General features: G+C 43.2%; 1 protein-coding gene across 7 annotated transcripts in view; it reads right to left on the minus strand.

Moving 5' to 3' along the window:
- Positions 1 to 18,656, minus strand: part of LIMCH1 (LIM and calponin homology domains 1) — a 179,294-nt gene that overhangs the window by 17,404 nt on the left and 143,234 nt on the right. For 6 of the 7 annotated variants that reach the window (XM_051617424.1, XM_051617428.1, XM_051617426.1 and 3 more), the window contains 6 exons: positions 17,456 to 17,610; positions 16,855 to 17,257; positions 14,029 to 14,250; positions 4,206 to 4,299; positions 1,109 to 1,281; positions 346 to 454 (listed from right to left, as the gene is read on the minus strand). In XM_051617424.1, coding sequence (XP_051473384.1) covers positions 346 to 454; positions 1,109 to 1,281; positions 4,206 to 4,299; positions 14,029 to 14,250; positions 16,855 to 17,257; positions 17,456 to 17,610 — 1,156 coding nt within the window. The remainder of the gene's footprint in view (positions 1 to 345; positions 455 to 1,108; positions 1,282 to 4,205; positions 4,300 to 14,028; positions 14,251 to 16,854; positions 17,258 to 17,455; positions 17,611 to 18,656) is intronic. The other variant, XM_051617427.1, reaches the window with a different exon arrangement.

Here is an 18,656-nt window from a genome sequence, read left to right on the forward strand (position 1 = left end):
TAAAATCAATTGTTATGCCATTTTCACCTGTGAGCAGCAGTACTAAGAAAATATAATACTTATTGACATAATACAGCTTTTACTGTACGGCAGGTACATGAAAGATAAGGCTCTTCCTGCCCCCCCTCCCTTGTGTCACAATTGTGCTGCTGTGTTTAAGGGGAACAGCCAGAAAAGCCCTTAGCACCAGAGAAGCCACACTACCAGTATCAGTCAGATGCAACTGGAAAATAACCATTTTAGCTCCAAAACCCTACAGGTCATTGATTAGGCACCTCTCCCTGAACACCACACCCACACATCCAGTTACTGTCCAGCTGAGTTGTTCAAACACTCTCTGCTCACCTTGTAGACCAGAATTCTGCAGAGTAACTTGGCTGGTCTCAGGTAGTTTCTTTAAAAATGGCAATACAACACTCCCCTCTTGTTCCAGGGCTTTTGGTTTTATCATCACCTGTTTAGACATTTGGGAGCAGAAAAACACATTAAAAGATCAGCAGGTACAATCAAAGGTTAACTTAAACCCTTTCTACTTGTTTTCTGAATCAAATTCAAAGATGATGCTTCTGTCTCCAGAATCACTGCATGGCCTTGGAATACTGAAGTCCTGGAAATAGCCAGTAGCTGTTTGTTCTTGATATTCACACTGTCTAAAGCTGATCCTAACCCAGGACCTACATCTAACTTACCTGACAGAGCAGTATGGTCATGGCCATTTGTTAGCTCTGCCACCACCTGCACTTGTTCAGCACTTCAAGAGGACTAAGAGGGTAAGCTCCACTGTTTACACCTTCTGAATACTCTGCCCTCCAAACATGTGGTGGGACTGGGGTCTGCAGGTTAAGTTTCAATTTCTGCTCCAGGCAGTTTACAGATTCAAATCCTACAAGCAGGCACTGGGAAGTTGCTCTGGAGAGGGAACTCTGTGATAACCATGGGATCTGGCTCAGTAAACATCCTCCAGGGTCATTCCCTGGCAGATTGTTCTGAATGAACTCCTGAAGAGACATTATACAGAGAAAAATACCAATTTGCACAATGAGTATTTCCATGTGAGATCTTTCTTCTTTGTTCATTTTCCACTCCTACTCTTTCTTGCTATGCATACCTCTGGAGTAGCAGGGAGCTCTACTTCTTTCTGCTGCTCCATTTCAGGTTTCTTCACATCTTTCTCACTTGAAACAGCTTCCTCTGAAGGGACAGGACTGGGAAGAAATTCTAATTGCTTCACAACAGGGCTGGCACAAGCTGCAGTTGACTTGAACTGCTTTTGATCTGAACCTAATCCACACATATAAGAGAGAATGTTGCAAGGTTAAGACATTTTTTCAATTAAAATGTAGACCTACTTCTCACAATCCAATTTCTTACTGGATACACTGTGAGTGCAAATACTGGATGTTTTTAAAAATAATCTTCTTTCTTCAGCACAGGCAAAACTTATACCTCAGAGAAGACAAGGCTTTAACAGTAAAATTCACCTGACAAAATGTAGTTGTTTACATAGAGACACAGTCAGCAAGGCAGTTTTAGAGGAAGAATCATGCAAACTTCTTCTGACACTCCTCTTCAGCAGAGATTAACTATAACCTACCATGTGCCTACTGAGGTACTTAAGTTGTGTGATTAACCCTATCCTATGATGCTACCCAGACAAGTAGCTATACCACAATGAACATGGTCTCGCTCTCAGCACTGGAGGATATTCCAGCTTGCCTGTCTCCACTAAACAATGTCAGTCAAACATCAGAGAGCAAACAATTGTGCTAACAGGAAGCTTTGGGCTGGGATAACCTAGTTGTCACAGAATCACAGAATCTCAGGGGTTGGAAGGGACCTCAAAATATCATCTAGTCCAAGGCCCTGCCAGAGCAGGATCAGCTAGAGCACATCACACAGGAACTTGTTGAGGCAGGTTTTAAATGTCTCCAGTGAAGGAGACTCCACAGCCTCTCTGAGCAGCCTGTTCCAGTGCTCTGTCACTCTCACAGTAAAGAAGTTTTCTGATGTTTACGTTTGCACACATTGCCCCTTGTCCTATCACTAGTCATCACTGTAAAAAGCCTGGCTCTGTCCTCCTGACACTCGCCCTTAACACATTTGTAAATATTGATGAAGTTGCCCCTCAGTCTCCTCTTCTTCAAGCTAAAGAGACCCAGCTCCCTCAGCCTTTCCTCATAAGGGAGATGTTCCACTCCATCATCTTTGTGGCTCTGTGCTGGAATCTTTCCAGCAGTTCCCTGTCCTTCTTGGACTGTGCAGCCCAGAACTGGACACAATATTCCAGATGCGGCCTCACCAAGGCAGAAGAGAGGGGGAGGAGAACCTCCCTTAACCTACTAACCACACCCTAATACACCCCAGGATGCCATTGGCCTTCTTGGCTACAAGGGCACATTGCTGGCTCATGGTCATCCTCCTGTCATTCAGCTCTTAAAAAAACCAAGTCGATGCTGGTCTACAGGAGTGCACAGGCCTACAGCTGATGTCTGTGACAGCTCAGCTCCTGTTGCCTGGCACCACTGTTGGAAGCAGAGCAGTTTCCAGCATCCCAGGCAGTGCACAAGCACCCAGACATCTCCCTATCCTCCTAAAGCAGAATCTCAGCTTCAGATCCTGTCCCCTCACCAACAATGGCAGCAGTGGCAGCTTCCAAATGTACCTCGTTGAAATGCTAGGAGAAAGAGCTAAGGAAGAGATGTACCCCAAGGCTCCACTAAGATCCTGCACACAGGACAAGAGCTACTCCTGCTGCCAGGCAGATACACACCACTTTGGAGCCTTTCCCACACTATTAGTGGCACAGGGGCCACTGCATGGAAGTATCTGGCTTGTACCTGAACAGCAGAGGAGACTGCTTATTCTACAACAAGGTCACACAGTTTGGACCACATCTACCTCTCCAAAGCCAACATAATGAAAACCTATGTTCCTTTACCATTTCAATTTTTGCAATCTTATCTCAGTTTTCCTTGCCAGGCAATATTAAACTTCACTATAAATATTTAAAGTTTAGCATTTCTCACATGTATGGAGCCTGACACAAGGCGGCTTTATGATTTGTAGACAAGTATCACCAGCTCATCACCACTGACTCCTGAGAGAATTTTGTTGGTTCACCACAAGATTGCAGCTTCTACGTTACCTGCCAGACGCAATTCAGAATTAACTTCTGTGCTTTGGCAACTATGAGCCAAAGTAACTGAGGCAGCTAATGAGCCCTCCTAATAGCCCATGTGCTTCACAGTCTTGCACCATTTCACGACGAGGCTGGAAACGCTTCTAATATTGGGGGACTGGTATCCCATTAATGTTTGAGGGCAAAGCTCAATTGATTAAGTCACATTTATCCTCAACAAATGGGAGCATTATGCTTAGGTACCTATTACAGCCAGATATTACATTTAAATACTTACTTCAAATAGTGCATTTTGCTTACCGATACCGAGCTGAACTTTGACAGACCCACTTTAATAAATGAACAGCAAAAAAAGACCATGAACTTATTATGATAGCAGGCAGTAGATAAAACATCTGTCTAAAGGTAATGTTCCAGAAACACCATTTTAAAGAAAACAGCTTCAAATTTTACCAGCAAATTCCTTTTCCCAGATTAGGAATCATGCATCAGGCCATTAAAGAAGGAAATCAGGAGTGTGCACAAAACTGTCCCTTTAAAGCCCCTATGAGAACTGAAGTGGCCCTTCTTATTCTCCTTCCCAGTTCTTAATGTTTTTCTTGGGTGGGGAAAAAGGTGTTTAGCAGAAGCTCTACTGACTGGTATTTTTTCCCCCGATTGCTCTCCAGTTACAGCACAGTGTAGCACCAGCTTTTCACACGACAGCTGGCATCCCAAGCACTGTGCAGTCAGGTGTGCCATTTCAACCACAGAATGACAGAACAGCCCAGCTGGAGGGACCTCGAAAGATCACCTGGTCCCAGCTTTTATGCAAAGGGGAGATTGACTCACACCCTGTTCAGTCACACCTTGAAAAGCTCCAGCCATGGAGACTCTACCATGTCCCTCAGGAGGTTGTTGCAGGTCATGACCGTTCTTACTGTAGAAAATTTTTCATGTTGAGATTACCGACATCCTCTGCATTTTCCAATAAACCCTCTTGGTGCCACTGCAGATGCACTGCTCAGATCCCTGCTGCAGGTGGGCCAGGGCAGGGGTGAGGGCAGCAGCAGCAGCAGGAACCCACCTGGGTCCGGGCAGGCCGGGCTGGCAGGTCCTGCGCTTCCCGGGCTGGTCTCAACCTGCTGGCTGGGGGCGGCGGCTGCTTCCAGCAGGGAGGCCTGCAGGGGGTGATACAGCAGAAACACAGTCAGTGCAGTGGAAATAAAAGTTATGTGTTAATTCCTCTAGGCAGTACTTGCTGCTGCTTTGAAATATGTTTGAATCAGGCTAGTTTAGAGCTCAGCAGGGAACTGGGGAGTATGTTTTGGAGCGGAATGTGCCACTCGGGTCTTGAATCTCTGGGCTTTAATCTCCTTTTCAAACCATTCATCAGCAACCATCATGCATTTCGTTTGGAATAGCTCCTAGAGGCTTTTAATATAGTAGGATATCTTGGATTGTGTTAGCTGGAGATAAGCACACATTGCACCCCGAGTTTCTTACTCTAGCATAACACAAAAATGCATGCATTAGTGAACACATAGTATGTACTAGGGCTTGAAAAGTGGCAAAGTAATTAAATACTTCCTTTATTTCACGGTTGTCTAAACAATCTGTTATCTGAAGGGAAAAGCCAGAGTCAGTATTAAAGGTAATGAAATACTTTAAACACTATTAAGAGAGAACTGAAAAAATATGATTAGCCCATATCCAGCCATAACCCAAATCCCTTTGAAAAGCCTGACGCATGGCAAGGCTGTTGCAGAGCTAAAACCACACAATCAAAAAAAGGGTAGCACTTCAGCTGATCTGTTTAGCAGCTTCCACTTTACATCTGCTTTCCCAGTAGGCAAACCAACCGGCCGCTGCACAGTGCTCCTAATGCATGAAAGATCTAGAAACTGGCACTCTCAAGAGAGGAAAAAAAAAACCCCAAACTGCCTACTTGTAGAAATAAAAAGTAACGTATTTCAGGAGTAGTCTATTATAGACTTGCTTTCCTGTCCTCCTCCCACCCCTCCATCTTACTAACAGATGCAAGGGAGGAAATCTGATGAAATTTCCTCTGTTCTAGGGGCAGGATTCAGACCTCCTTCTGCACGGATCCTGTTTCCCATCTCTGCAGACCCACATGAGCCTACAGCCCCTCATCTGTCTGTGTCCCATGCAGAGCAGGCCTGGGGTCTCACAGCTCGGTCACTGGAATCATCAGTTGGCAGTGCTGAAAGGACATCAACACCTGTGGACACACTTCGGCTCCAGAAACCTTTTGGAAGTGCTTGGGAATCCCTGCCCCTCTTCTCCTTTCTGGAGGAACACTTGCTCTGGAGAGGGGTAGGAAATGTGTCTTGGAAGATGCCCTGCAAGGAAATGGTGGGGATCAGCATGGGGCTGTGACCAGGGCCAGTGACCCGAGCAAGCCCAGCAGGCAGTGCCTGGAACAACAGAAGGAGCCCGTGGCTGCCAAGAGCTGTGCTGCCACCTCGCAGCAGGACAGGCGCCAGACCACGGCCGTGAGCCTCTGGAAGTGGCAGCACGTCTCCTCCAGCACCTGCTGGGGCTGGCTGCTCCTTGTCCTCCCTCCTGCCTGGCATTCCCACTGCACCCTCACATCACCTGCCTGAACCCTCTGCCCCAGGCAAGGCAGAATCATTTAAGTTGGAAACAACCTTTAAGATCATTGAGTCCCACCATAAACCTAACACTGCCAAGTCCACCAACCATGTCACTAAGTGCCACATCTACCAAATACCCCTAGGGATTGTGGTTCCACCACGTCCCTGGGCAGCCTGTTTCAATGCTTGACAACTCTTTCAGTGGATATTTTTTTCCTAGTATCCAAACTAAACCTCCTCTGGCACAACTTGAGACCATTTCCTCTCATTCTGTTGCTTGTTTCTTGGAAAAACAGACTGACACCCACTTCATTACAACCTCCTTTAAGGTAGTTGTAGAGAGTGATAACATCTCCCCTCAGCCTCCTTTTTTTCAGACTAAATAACCCCAGTTCCCTCAGCTAGTCCTCATAAGGCTTGTGTTCCAGAAGCTTCACCAGCTTCATTGCTGTTCTTTGGACATGTTCCCCTCCTGCCTAAATGCAGTTCTCAAACTGGATGAGGCAGGGTGTGAAATACTCCAAAAGGACAGCGTGAAAAGTATGAAGACCTCCTCTCTGACATGTCTACCTGTGAGCACACCCAGTTGGAGAGCAAACAAGGCATGGGCCTCCCCCTCCATGTATCACATGGTTCAGGGAGGGACAGTCACTGGAGATGAAGCAGGGGCTAAAAAACAGACTCCACAGAAATGCTCCAGAAACTGCAAGTCTTGTGCCCCAGCAGATCTGCCCCTTGCCATTCTGTTGCTGTTTTCTCCCGTACAATCCATCTCTCCCTTCTCCAGGCCATCTTGATGGCAGCCTGTTTCAGTGAGAGCTTTCTCACTGAAAGCCCCAGCAGAAGAACACTGCAAGAAAAGAAAATGTCTCCTTCCATCTCAGTTCTGGCTCCTGACCTGACAGTAGCCAGAAGAGAAGCTACTGGAAATCCCTCCCAACCCTGTACTTTTCTCCATGAGGACAGCCAACCAAATTAACAGGCTGCCCAGACAGTTTGTACCATCTCCGTACATAGAGACTCCCAAGATTCAAATGATCAAGACCTTAGCAACCTATTCTGATCTCATGCCTGATCCTGCTTTGAGCAGAAGACTCAGCTAGAGACCCAGAGCATGAATTATTTTGTCTGTCTATAATCTACAAATCTCCATTAAACCTAAACAAATGTCTACTATCAATAGGTCAGGGTTTGCTGTAAACAAGGTAGTTTTTATCTGGAAAAGCAAGAGGCACCTATCCTACAATCCTACTCACTGCTTCAAAGCATAAGTCCTTCCAAAGAAATTGTTGCAAATTTCAATTATTAATTATTATTATTATTCATAAGGCAATGGAACTCTCCACTCCCGAAAAGCAACTGTCCAAACTGAAAAATAAAAAATAAATAAACTGCAGGTTTAATTTCAACCTCAGAGGCTTTAAAGCTATAAAGTGTGGTAAATTAGGGCCAATACAAGAAGTTTTAACCAGCATTATTTACATTCAGGAAAGTCAAGTGCCAATGGCAGCTGGAGCTGGGGAAACAGCAGAGCCATACTGGCCTCTCAGAGGGTTTAGACAGCTCAGTGAATGCACTTTAATCACCTCTGGGTCTAGAGTTACCTCAGGAACCTAAACGTAATGTGGTGTCGTGTATCCTGCAGCTATCCTGCAGAAGTGCAGTAGCTACCTCTACCCATAACCTATATTCAGGGGGATGAACCAGGTACAGATGTTATTTATAGACAGTCTTTCAAAAAGAAAGAAAGAACTATTATTTGCTGCAGGAAAATTTAATTTTGCAATGGTATGCTGCAGAATTTCTGTTCTTGTTCATGAGACTTGACTCTTCCTCCAACCTCTGCTAAGCAATTAAATGCTAGTGACATAAAGCTAAAAATATAAAATTGATTAGTGAGTAATTTATAATAAAATTAAGTCAACTTCACTGGGGAACTCTCTCATTCCCAGTATGTCTAATTCTATTTATAATTCTATTTATAATTCTATTTATAATTCTATTTATAATACCAAGTAATGTAATATTACCTAGCATTTTATCCACAGGTATATGATACATTTAAGAAAATTATTGTACTGATACAGCTAATAAAATGTCTTTTCTACCACAGACTATCGTAATTCAAATCTCATAAATATTTTTTGATCAAATGATGATGTTATCACTGAATATGAAGAAGGCATACAAGCAATTCATTGTACCCAAGAGGATCATATTTTGTCATGGACACTGAAAAACTGAGCAACTTGGGCAAGTGACGTTTCTGAGGTGTTTCAGAGAAGCTCTCAAACTTTGGGATGAAGGACCCATGCAACCTCTCAGCAGCACCTGGCTGCAGCCACACACATTCCTGTGGGCCAGAGAGCCAGTCCATATGCTGGCTCTCTTGCAGGTGCCTACAAGGGAAGGCCAACAACACCTGATCATCACCACAGGCAAGGAAACCTTCAAGGGAAGTAGGAAAAGCCTTGCTGCATAAGAGCTTGCTGCCCCCAGATCCAAGCTGGTGCAAAGACTGAAACTGAAGAATGTTGTCTGCTTGGGTTGGTGCTTTTATTGCCTCATGCATTTTACCTACCCAGGAGCTAAAGTGAGCTTCCCCATTTAGAATTTAGAAGCCTTGGTCCATGACGGAAAGTTAAATACTGTGACTGCATTTGCAGTTATGAGCACATCAGTAATAACAAAGCAACATATTAGTTCTGCTAACCAAGGTATCCATTTAGCAGAAACACAAGCACATCTGACTATATAATGTTATCAAACACTTATTAGGCATGAAAATAAATTAGTTCAGCTTGTGGCAGGCAGGGTTTTAATCCCATAAACTAGGATATCTATCCAGGTATTTCTTAATTATGACTATACAAGTCAGAAAGAGCCATATTGCCTGTTGCTGTGGCAGAACCTCACACCCTTATAAAACCCTAAAAATACAGTAACTAGGAACATCTAGAACACCAAGCATCAGAACTACTACAAGAATTCAAACTCCAAAGGAAGTTACAGTAGAACTTTATTAACCCTTATTGTAAATGAAATAAAAACATAGGCCAGTTAACACTACTTTTACACAAAATATTGTTACTGTATTTTCTATGAAAACATGACAAAAGAAGCTGTCTGTAATCCATGAGAATGCAGAGATATCAGGAAGAATCAGGATATAAAAACATTTTCATTTTGATAAAATTATTCAGGAATGAAACTGGTTGCAGTATCAATAGCAACATATAGAAATTGCCTGACACATCTTTCAAACTCCTGTGATTTAAATTGTACACATAATTATTGACTTTGGAATTTTCATATAATGATTTCCTCATCAAAGCCAGTGTTTTCTGTTGTTGTGAGTGGTAATGGTGGCTTGATCTTGGGCTGCCACAGCCAAGTTCCTTGCATGCTATGCCAATATAGTACTGCAGCCAGAACACTGCTCTGACACGTTAAGTCATCTGCCTCATCTGGCAGCTACACTTGGGCCAGCTATTACGGCCAAAGGCCAGGGTGGATCAGTAATTGAGAGAGAAGTCTTCAAAGTGTTGCAAGAAATAGTGTTAAGTATTCTTGCTAGTAATTTTTCTAGTTACTACTGCTCAATTGGGATGTAAAATAAGCTCCTATCACTCCTACACTGAAAAGCACATGACAGTCTGGAGAGAGGAGACATGGACTCTAGATTCATAACCACATCCTGAGCAGAGTTCCATTCTAGCTGCTTTGAAGCTTTGCTGCTCTCACTTCCCAACCTAAACCTTTTCTCTTTTCAGGTAGTCCAGCCCTCATGCATCTTCCTATGTGTGGTTCAAGGTAAAGCTGTCAATCTGTAACAGATGTGCTTAGTCTACGAGTGTTTCTTGTAACAAATCAAAGAAAAAAGACTTGTCCTACCAGATATGTACAAATCAAGGTTTCAACCCTGCTCTCCTGTACCTTGGCCAACAATCCTCAACCACAAGAAAGCTTATACTTTAATCTCAGTTCAATCAGTGGATTTTTAAAGATGAAGGAAAGTGTTACTTAGATATTAAAAAAAAAGTTTATTTTGTGCCAAGCATGCAGTGAGTAGAAATGGACAAGTTTAAGCTAGCTAGCAAAAATTAAAGAAAGCCAAAATCTCCCCCACCATCACCTCTCTGCCCTGATCTTTTTAAAGTTGCTGTCTATATATATACTTTTTGGTTGATCAGAGCAAAGTTATAATTAAAGCTATAACAAGCAAATAACTTCTAAATGCTCACACGAAGATTGGTTATAAGAAAATGATGTTACTCACTAACAAATTAATCCCCCTACACTGAAATCTGCACAAATGTTATTTTAAAACAAAACATCTACTTTGCCAACTTCTGATTCAAAGAGCTAGAGGATACAACTTATCAGCATGTAATGTGCCTAGTTGTGGAAAAAAAACACAACCTCATGGCTGACTGGTAGGACAGGGTGAGGAGATGGTTTTCACATTATTGCTGGCATTGCCACTGATTGATCTGTCATTCTATGGGCCTTTGTCCCAGTTCTTCCAGCTGCAGTAAGAGAGGTGTGCTTTACCTACTGCCTCTTTTAGCAGGAAATCACACCACAAACACTGGTGTTATACTTTCATCCTGCTTATAGGCCAAATTTATCCTTCCCAGCCTTAAATCAAAGGCAAAATTTGATAAGCTACTTTGAGTAAAGGTTAAGTGTCTTGTAAAATACCCAGACCAAAATCTAAGTACTCTCCACCTATACACTGCAAATACAAGTATGATTTCTTGAAAATAATTTTTGCACATTCTTCCCACCTGCTACAGCTTTTTGCAATTAATTTCATAGTAGATTTAGGCAGCAGTTACATATGTTTCTGTATCAGTCTCGGATTGCCAATCATTATTCGATTCACATACAGATGGGGCTCTTCTCTGTCAAAAAGACAGCCAACACTGAGGTTGCACCAATATGAAATGATCCCTGTGCTTCTCTAGGTCCCCAAAAGCCTCAATCATATCAGTGTTTCAAGTGGTGCAGCTTGACTAAACCATTTTCCAAACTCCAGGCCAAAAGAGCCACTGAAGTGCAGCTGCACAGCATCTTCATGTATTGCAGACAACGCCTGAAGCCAGCCGGACAGATTTAGAGCAGGGCTACGAAGCTTCAAAGGGAAGCCTGCCAGGCAGAGAGAAGACAGGACTAGTCCATTTGACAACTGAACTGAAACAGGAGGGGAGCAGCCCTAAGAGGGATGGAGGAGGAGGAAAGGGCACGCAAAGAACAGGAAGAGAATCAGAAGGGGAGTACAGGAGGGCAAAAGTTAACATATATATTAAAAGGAATATATACCTGACAAAAGAGACTCAGTGCAGAAAATGAACGAATAAAGTACAAACCCAAGACAAATCTCAGAGCAACTAGAGGAAAAAAAAACCCAAACCCTAGAAACAGCATCTTTTAACAGGCAGAGGAATTAGTATCTGTGAATCTTATTCAAAGCCCAGGAAGAACACAGCTATCACAAACTATATCAATAAAGGAAAGTATACAAATAAAGGCAGTGAAAGTACATTTAGCAAAGGCTTTGAAAACATGCTCAATTTGTCAAAGTTTTCTTAAGGTAAAAGAAATGTTGTAGTTTCTTCCACTCCAGACAGCTCTGCTTCTTCATCTCAGCTGCTTTTCTATCTTCTCCTCCTCCTCTCCTAAAAATTCAGTAGAGTAAAGCATCAGACAAAAACTATAGCCCAGATTTCTCCTTGTGAGAGGCGATATAGTGGCAGCTTCAGAAGGCTTTCTTAATTCCAAGAACCTGTAGCTTAGAAGCCCCTTCCCACTGGGACAAAAAGCAAACCCTGCCTTCCCCTCTGGAGGGCTCAGAGTGACAGCTAGGCTACTCAGCATCCTACCAAGCAAGAGGCCAGGATTTATGAGGAGTGGGACAAGACCAGGAGGCTATTCTCTTTCCTAATTCTGGTTCCCAACCTTCCTAGCAGGGGGTTATACCTTCAAAGAGGACTTCAGTGTTTCAGACTCTGCAGATGAGGCCTGACATAATTGTGTTAGTTGTCCAGAAAATGAAGTAAAATAGGTACATGGAGAAGGCTGAGTAAAGTGAGACCAGCATAGCTGCTTGATTCTTGCATTTAATGCCCCAGACTGATTGCATCCATGTTGAACTGCCTATAGCAGTGCTGGTCTGTGCCCCAACACACATAGTGAAGAAGGCAACATTGGTACCGTGCCCCATCCCTGTAACCTGACATCTAAGCCCTTTCCATCCATGAACCAGGGCACTCCCATATGCTTAATAGCTAAATTACTGCCCATGCCTTAGTCTAACTGTGGGGACTTGGAAGTTAAATGCAGCAGATGGGTAAAAAGAAGCAAACATCTGGAAGGAGCAGAACCTGTTAACTTATCTTGGGCTGGAAAATTCCCTTCCTGCCACAGACAGGTCTCCTTCTCCTTCCCCCCTCCCCTCTTGCCAAACACCCACCCCCGATCATACTTATTGCATTCCACTTGTTTCTCCACATAAGATCCCCGCAAATCAGTCTCCTCTCCTTGCTCTGCCCTTGACTTGCTTGACAAACAAACCTTTGCTTGAAGCTGAAGCATCAGGAGTTATTATAATTATTTTCATTACCCAGCCACATTATTGATGAAAATGTGAAACCAGTGATATAAAATCCTTAGTTAGAGAAACTCTGTCAATAGCACTCATTGCTGCACACTCGTTTTCTCTAGAAGACTTCATAATTAAGTACACTCAAGCTTACTAACCAGGAGGTGTTCTGCAAATGTCAGTCACAAGGAATCTGAGAATTCAAATGCTTTTCCCTCCTTTGCCAATATCACCATGAGGGCTAAGACACTAGATGCAGAAACCAGAAAGAGACTCTGCTCAGCTGGCCACATCATCCTCAAAGCTGTAGAAAGTGCAGGATGAGAGGGCATCAAAAAGGTAAAAACATCCCTAAGCCCTAACAGTGGCTTATGTTGCTGAATTTCCTCTCAGCTCTTCTACAGCTATACTGGTTTGGAAAGCCTAAAAAAGGAGACAGTAAAACTCATTCAGTTGTTTTTCTGATCACCATTTTGCTTCTAATCTACAGCAAGCTGAGGCTCTTCTCTATCCTCTAAACATTCTCCCTACCAGCTCTCCCATACCAGATGCAATGCTTACTTCACTTCTCCCTTACAGTCAATTCATTCTGACAGGAGCAGCCTCTGCTTTGCCATCCCTGCCTGCTTTCCTGCAAATAATTCACTTTTGACTCTATACCTGTTCCCTCTGACAGGATCAAATGCATGCTCATGGCACATGCAAACTTTCATGCTTGCTGCAAGTTCCATGGCTTGGTTGTCCATGGCTAGAGACTGGCATGAAACAGGGAAGTAAGATAAGACACAAGCCCTTTGGCATGAATGAACCATGATCGCTCCCCAAGATGGATCCCGGCCCAGTCCCTGTTCTCCATCTGGCCAATGCTTGGATGAAGCCTGATATGAAAGCAAAAAATGATCATAGTCCAACTCTCATCACATCTCTGATTCTCTTTGTTGTTACACAGAAGAGAACAGTGAAAATTGTCTCTCCCGCCACTTGCTTACAACCCTTTTACATGCTTTATTTGCAGTCCAGTCCTTACTTCTTGTTTTCTTTTTACTCTCTACTTTTATTACAGTTTTGTAGCATCTGGATTCCTGCTGTGATATGCTCTAGTTTTATTCTTGCCTTTTTCTCTGGGGAAGGGGAGGAGAAAAAGATGAAAAGGTAAAATTAATTTGTTTCTTTGATAAGGCAGTTAAGAAGCACATTGGCCCCTCCGAGCATTTCAATAGCTTATCCCTTTTCTGCTATTTCTGAGAGAGGAATGAAAGCTGAATGCTCAAAACATCCTCTTCTTTGAAAATTCAAAACTGAGACTAATTATAATGGCTCACATAGTCCAATTATGCTGCTGATCTAATCAGCTAACATCAGGAGAGCTGTTGAATAAATCTGCACAATAGCTGGGATGCAGAGTAGATGTCTCCCTGGCCCAGCACATTAAAAACATGACATCTAAAAAAACCCAACATGGCTGCAGAAAGTTTTTTCAGTCTTCCCCTCCTATTTCTCTACCCACATCCCAAAGGAAGAAGACTTCAATTTACAAAGGATCTTGCGGGATTTTTTCCTGGTCCGGGCACACCCTCTTGAAATAAAGGAAACATAAGCACTCGGGTTTCATTAGTTAGTGATTAAATACGTTATGAGACAGAAAATTGGCAGAGAAAGTAAGGCTGGTTTGTTTGTGTTGGTCTTACTGTTGGCTCTTTGTGCACACTCTGAGTGGCAGGACTCTGTAAACTGAGCTCAACACCTGGGGGGTCCTTCTTCAACTCTACTGGGGGCCTGTCCCCTCTGGCTACTCCATCAGATTTCAGAGATCTGCTTGGCGAAGGAGTAAATATTACTGTTGTACACTCCTTATCCTTCTCTTCCACACCGTTGAAATTCTCTCCATTCATGCTGACTTTTCCATCCACCTGCAGAATACAGTTAAAGAAATTGCTGAGGCAATTAGCATTTGAGGCAATTAGCATTCAAAGGAATTTAGACAGTTAGGCCTTCAACATCATATTATGATTGTTAACACAGTCTGTGCCGTTAGTAAAGGAAAGAGCCAAGCACACATTTCACCCAATTGGCCAAGACAAAGGAAAACCCTATTCCAGGGGTGTAATAAACAAAATACAGAGAGAAGGTAATGCGGATTCCCTGGTTTTCCACATTTTGCTCTCCCAGTAACATACAGACATCCTTTTTGTGCATGACAGATCAATGGATTTTAAAAGAACAACAAAGCCTTATGTTAAACTTAGATCAGAACTGCTGGGTTTGCCTCATGCAAGAGGTGAGCAGGTTCTCCAGGACTAATTACAGTGATGAACTGCTATGTAACTTGACAACCTCACCGCTTTCTGGGGTGCTAGGCATCCTTGGCCCTCACAGACACACAAGGAGGTGAAGGCAGCTTAGCACCTCATGCAGTCAGCTCCCAGGCAGAGGAAAAACAGCTTGGCTCGGCAAGCGGTTCCCTTCCTGACTGCTCTTCAGATGAAAAGGTTCTCTCCTTTTCCTCACTGCTACCATCACAGTACCAGAGTTTATTTCCAAACACAAGTGTGAGCAGACACTGAGCCCCAAGTCTTCTGGGGCTGTGAGCTGGATTATCTATTAGAGAGGCAGGTCATGAAAGATTTCAAAAATAAAAAAGCCAGGAAAACACTGGCAGGTCACACCATCCATTTTAGTGTCTCTGTTTAGACTAAGACATTTCTCTATTTATATTAGAGAGGAAAACCAAATGTTTGAATGATCAGGACAGATGCCCTGGCTGCAAAATTAAACAAACATACTCCTTTCCTTCTGATCTGGAGCAAGTCAACGTGTTGTCACCAGAGCTGAGCATCATTGACAGAATGGTGTTTCAGGAGAAAATAATGCGACAGATACACGTGCTGGAGAATGACTCCTACTGAGACAAGTCACATTCTTCTACATCAAGCGAACAAGACCTAGACAGACTTTTAGTGGTGGTTTGCGGGGGGAAGGGGGGGGGGCGGGGGGGAGGGCAGGGAGAAACACCCGTGGGTTAGTTTCTACCCACATACGTGAGCTACATATGCATAAACGTGAAGGTGATCTTGGTCCTCTGAGGAAAAAATTACCATGAATCAGAAAAAAACCCAAAAGATCCACAATTCAAATATGTCTAAAATATAAACACTAGGGGAATACCAACTGAGGTGTAGGATAAACAGAATTACCAGTTTCACATTTCAACTAGGAAACATGGTGGGGAGGTTTCCTCAAGAGCTGGGACAGACTTTAGGAAATTATAGACATCATTTTTCACCATCTGTACAAACCTGACTTATTTTTAAAAAGTAATCAACCTGAATATACCAAGTAGTAATGCTCTGGGACACCAGCAGGGCTGCAAGGACCCCTGCATGCCACTACCACAGTAGCAGAGAGCAATGGCAGACCAGGGGTCCAGAATTCAACAGGCTGGGGCACTTATGCCTGTAGGCCTCACACCACCAACAGAGGCTACAGAGAGACTTGGGAAAGCTCCACTTTTGGTACAGGCTCAATTAAAAATTGATTTATTAAAACTTGACTTATTCTGACCTGTTCTCTCTTAACACATTGCAGTTCTTTGCTTTCTTCATAATTGGTTCAGTATCTTACTTCCATTCTTCACACCTAACTGGTCCAAAAATATATTTCTCAGGTTTAATCCCCCAGTTCCAGTCTTTTCTCCTATCACCTTCCCTCACAAATCTCTTGACTGGCTCCTTATTCCAGGCAGTCCTGCTTTAACTCAAGCTCTCTTACTTCTTTTATTACCACAATCTTTGTGCAGTTCTTGCAGTGCATCACAGTCACTCCCCGACTCTCTCCACCAATCCCGTTATACCTCTGCCCCAGTACCAATCTGTTTCTCTAAACCTGCATGAACAGCCTGTATCTCCTCTCCACACCAATGAAGCAGCTTTCCCCAGTCATTCCTGATGAGAGACATGTTTAGGACAGACAGGATCTTTGGTCAAGGTGGCTCTTGACTCTGAAGGAGGAGGAACACATGCACACTGCAGTGTTTCACAGGCTTATGACTTGGCTCAATAGGACAGACTTGTTTGAGTATGGCAAAAATCAAAACCCTGACACAAAAGCCAGTTCAGGTCTTGCTCCAAAAGTCAGGGCCTCAATGCCTCCTGCCTCCTCCCATTTGTTTAAAATCAGAAAACCATGACTACATACTCTTTCTTAATCTCTTTCTCAGAAAACAACTTGTTCTTTCTTAGAGGCCCCCATTTCCTTGTCTTTCTCCCCAGAAATTCAGCCTGATGAACAAGCAACCGGCACAAATATTCCAGTCTGAACAGGTCAGCTTTCTGAGAAGGTTAGTAACCCATAAGAGACCACCAGACAGGGCAGCACAGAGCATGAAGCTGAGCTTTGTAACATCAGAATGCTGCAACCATTTTCTACTTGATTGAATGAAAAATTCATATGTTCAGATGTTTTTGTCAGGACCTCTTTGTCTCCTGATTGACTTTGGGGTGTGCAATGTATCCTACCTTAAAGTTCTTTAAAACTTCCTGTGTACTTTTAGGTTGTGAGTAAGGCTTGGGTGTCAGCATAGGCACAGCCTTGGAGACAACACTTTTGTTGGGAGATGTGCGGCCCGTTGAACTGCTGGGCTCTAGTTCAGTGGTGGGAACAATGGTTGCTTCAATGGTGGCAGTGAATTTTGGAGCAGGTAGCGACTGTTGCCTTAAATATCTCAGGGGATTTGGGTCTTTCAGTGGTGAATTTGGCTCCACCGAATGGCTTCTTTCGAGAATTTTTGGCATCTGCAGACGCTCAAGGACAGCTTCACTGATAGTGAACCTTTCGATGTATTGCTGGAGGATGCTCTCAGCCTCCTCCTGTGACTTTGCATTCTTGTATGCCTCATGAAGCTCCCGCTCTCTTCTCTCTCTGCAAGGGAGACAACGTAAGAGAGACCATCGCATTAAAATTAAAGCTGGAAATCACTTCTATTGCCTCTGCTCCATCAACATCCTTCCCTCTTGCTCTTGCCAGACCCACAAGTATGGCTGCTACCACAGTTATCTATCACCTATGGAGCACCCAGCATTTTCAGACATGCCACTGCCCTTGAGTAAAACAACATACTTCTCTTCCACAATTTCTCGGTAGGTTTTGATGCTTTTTCTGCGCTCATTCGTTCCATCTCCAGCCAATAACCTTTCCATTTTCTTTCTCTCAGCTTCTTTCTTTATCAAATCCTGTGAAGCGCTCCTTCGACGACTCTTCCATCGAGCCAGGTCCTGTGAGGGAAGAAAGGCATGCAAATGCAGAGTTGCAAATAACTAAAAACTGGCCACAGAAACAGATGAACTCATCCAGACACTTTGCAATGCTTGTTCCTGGCTGTGGACCTGGCTCCCATCACCTGCAGGCAGCAATGTTTATTTTAAAGAGAAAAGGGGATTATACCATAAAATGAAGATGTTGCTTGACTGATTTTTCTCCTAACAGCAGGTTCCAGCAAGGATTTCATAGCTCCACTGGTGTATTTTCTTTTTGGCTTTGTAGTGTTGCAGAAGCATACTAGATATCAACACCAGGAAATTTGGTCTAAAAGGACCAGTCAGGGCACTCATTTTCACTCAAGCCAACATTAGTGACAAAACCTGATTCTCCAGGAAGATAAAGTACAAAAAGTATGCTTTTTTTTTTTTATTCAGAAAAATCCAGAGTGGCATCCAAACTTAAATTCTTCCTCATGAGCACCCTCCAGTATTTTGGATCCAGATCTGAGAAACAAAGACTAAGGACTAAAGTGGCTCACACCTGGCTGCTGTAAGACATGACAGAGCACAAAGCCTACAGTATGTATCCAGCTATACATATTTGTTCTTGTTCTTTTTGTAACCTGTCTGCCCAAAATTGTCCAGAAGATTCACTAATTGTGGTTCTTTACTTTTCTGGCAAAACTAGCCTGATGCTAAACCAGTGACTCACAGCAGATACCTGTTATGGACACCTGTGTCTTACATCTTGCTTGGGCTGGGAATTCGCAAGTCCTGGAGCATACAGAGGCAAGATCTTTTTCTCAGTAGAAGTATTACAGTAAAGAAATTTCCTAAGTTGAAACATTTCTTTGCAGTGAACTACTAAAGGAACACAATTTTACATGTAAAAAAAAACCTCTGCAAAACTTCTGCAAAGAAAAATAACTTCCTAGGAAACTGTAGGGGCACATTTATCAGTAACTTTACAACAGCAGGAGATTAGTATGCAGATAATATTTCATGCACTCTAAAAAATTCTGCTTTTAATAAAAAACAGAGATGCTGTATACATACACAAT

The sequence above is a fragment of the Apus apus genome, chromosome 4 (genome assembly GCF_020740795.1).
Source record: "Apus apus isolate bApuApu2 chromosome 4, bApuApu2.pri.cur, whole genome shotgun sequence".
Lineage (NCBI taxonomy): Eukaryota > Metazoa > Chordata > Aves > Apodiformes > Apodidae > Apus > Apus apus.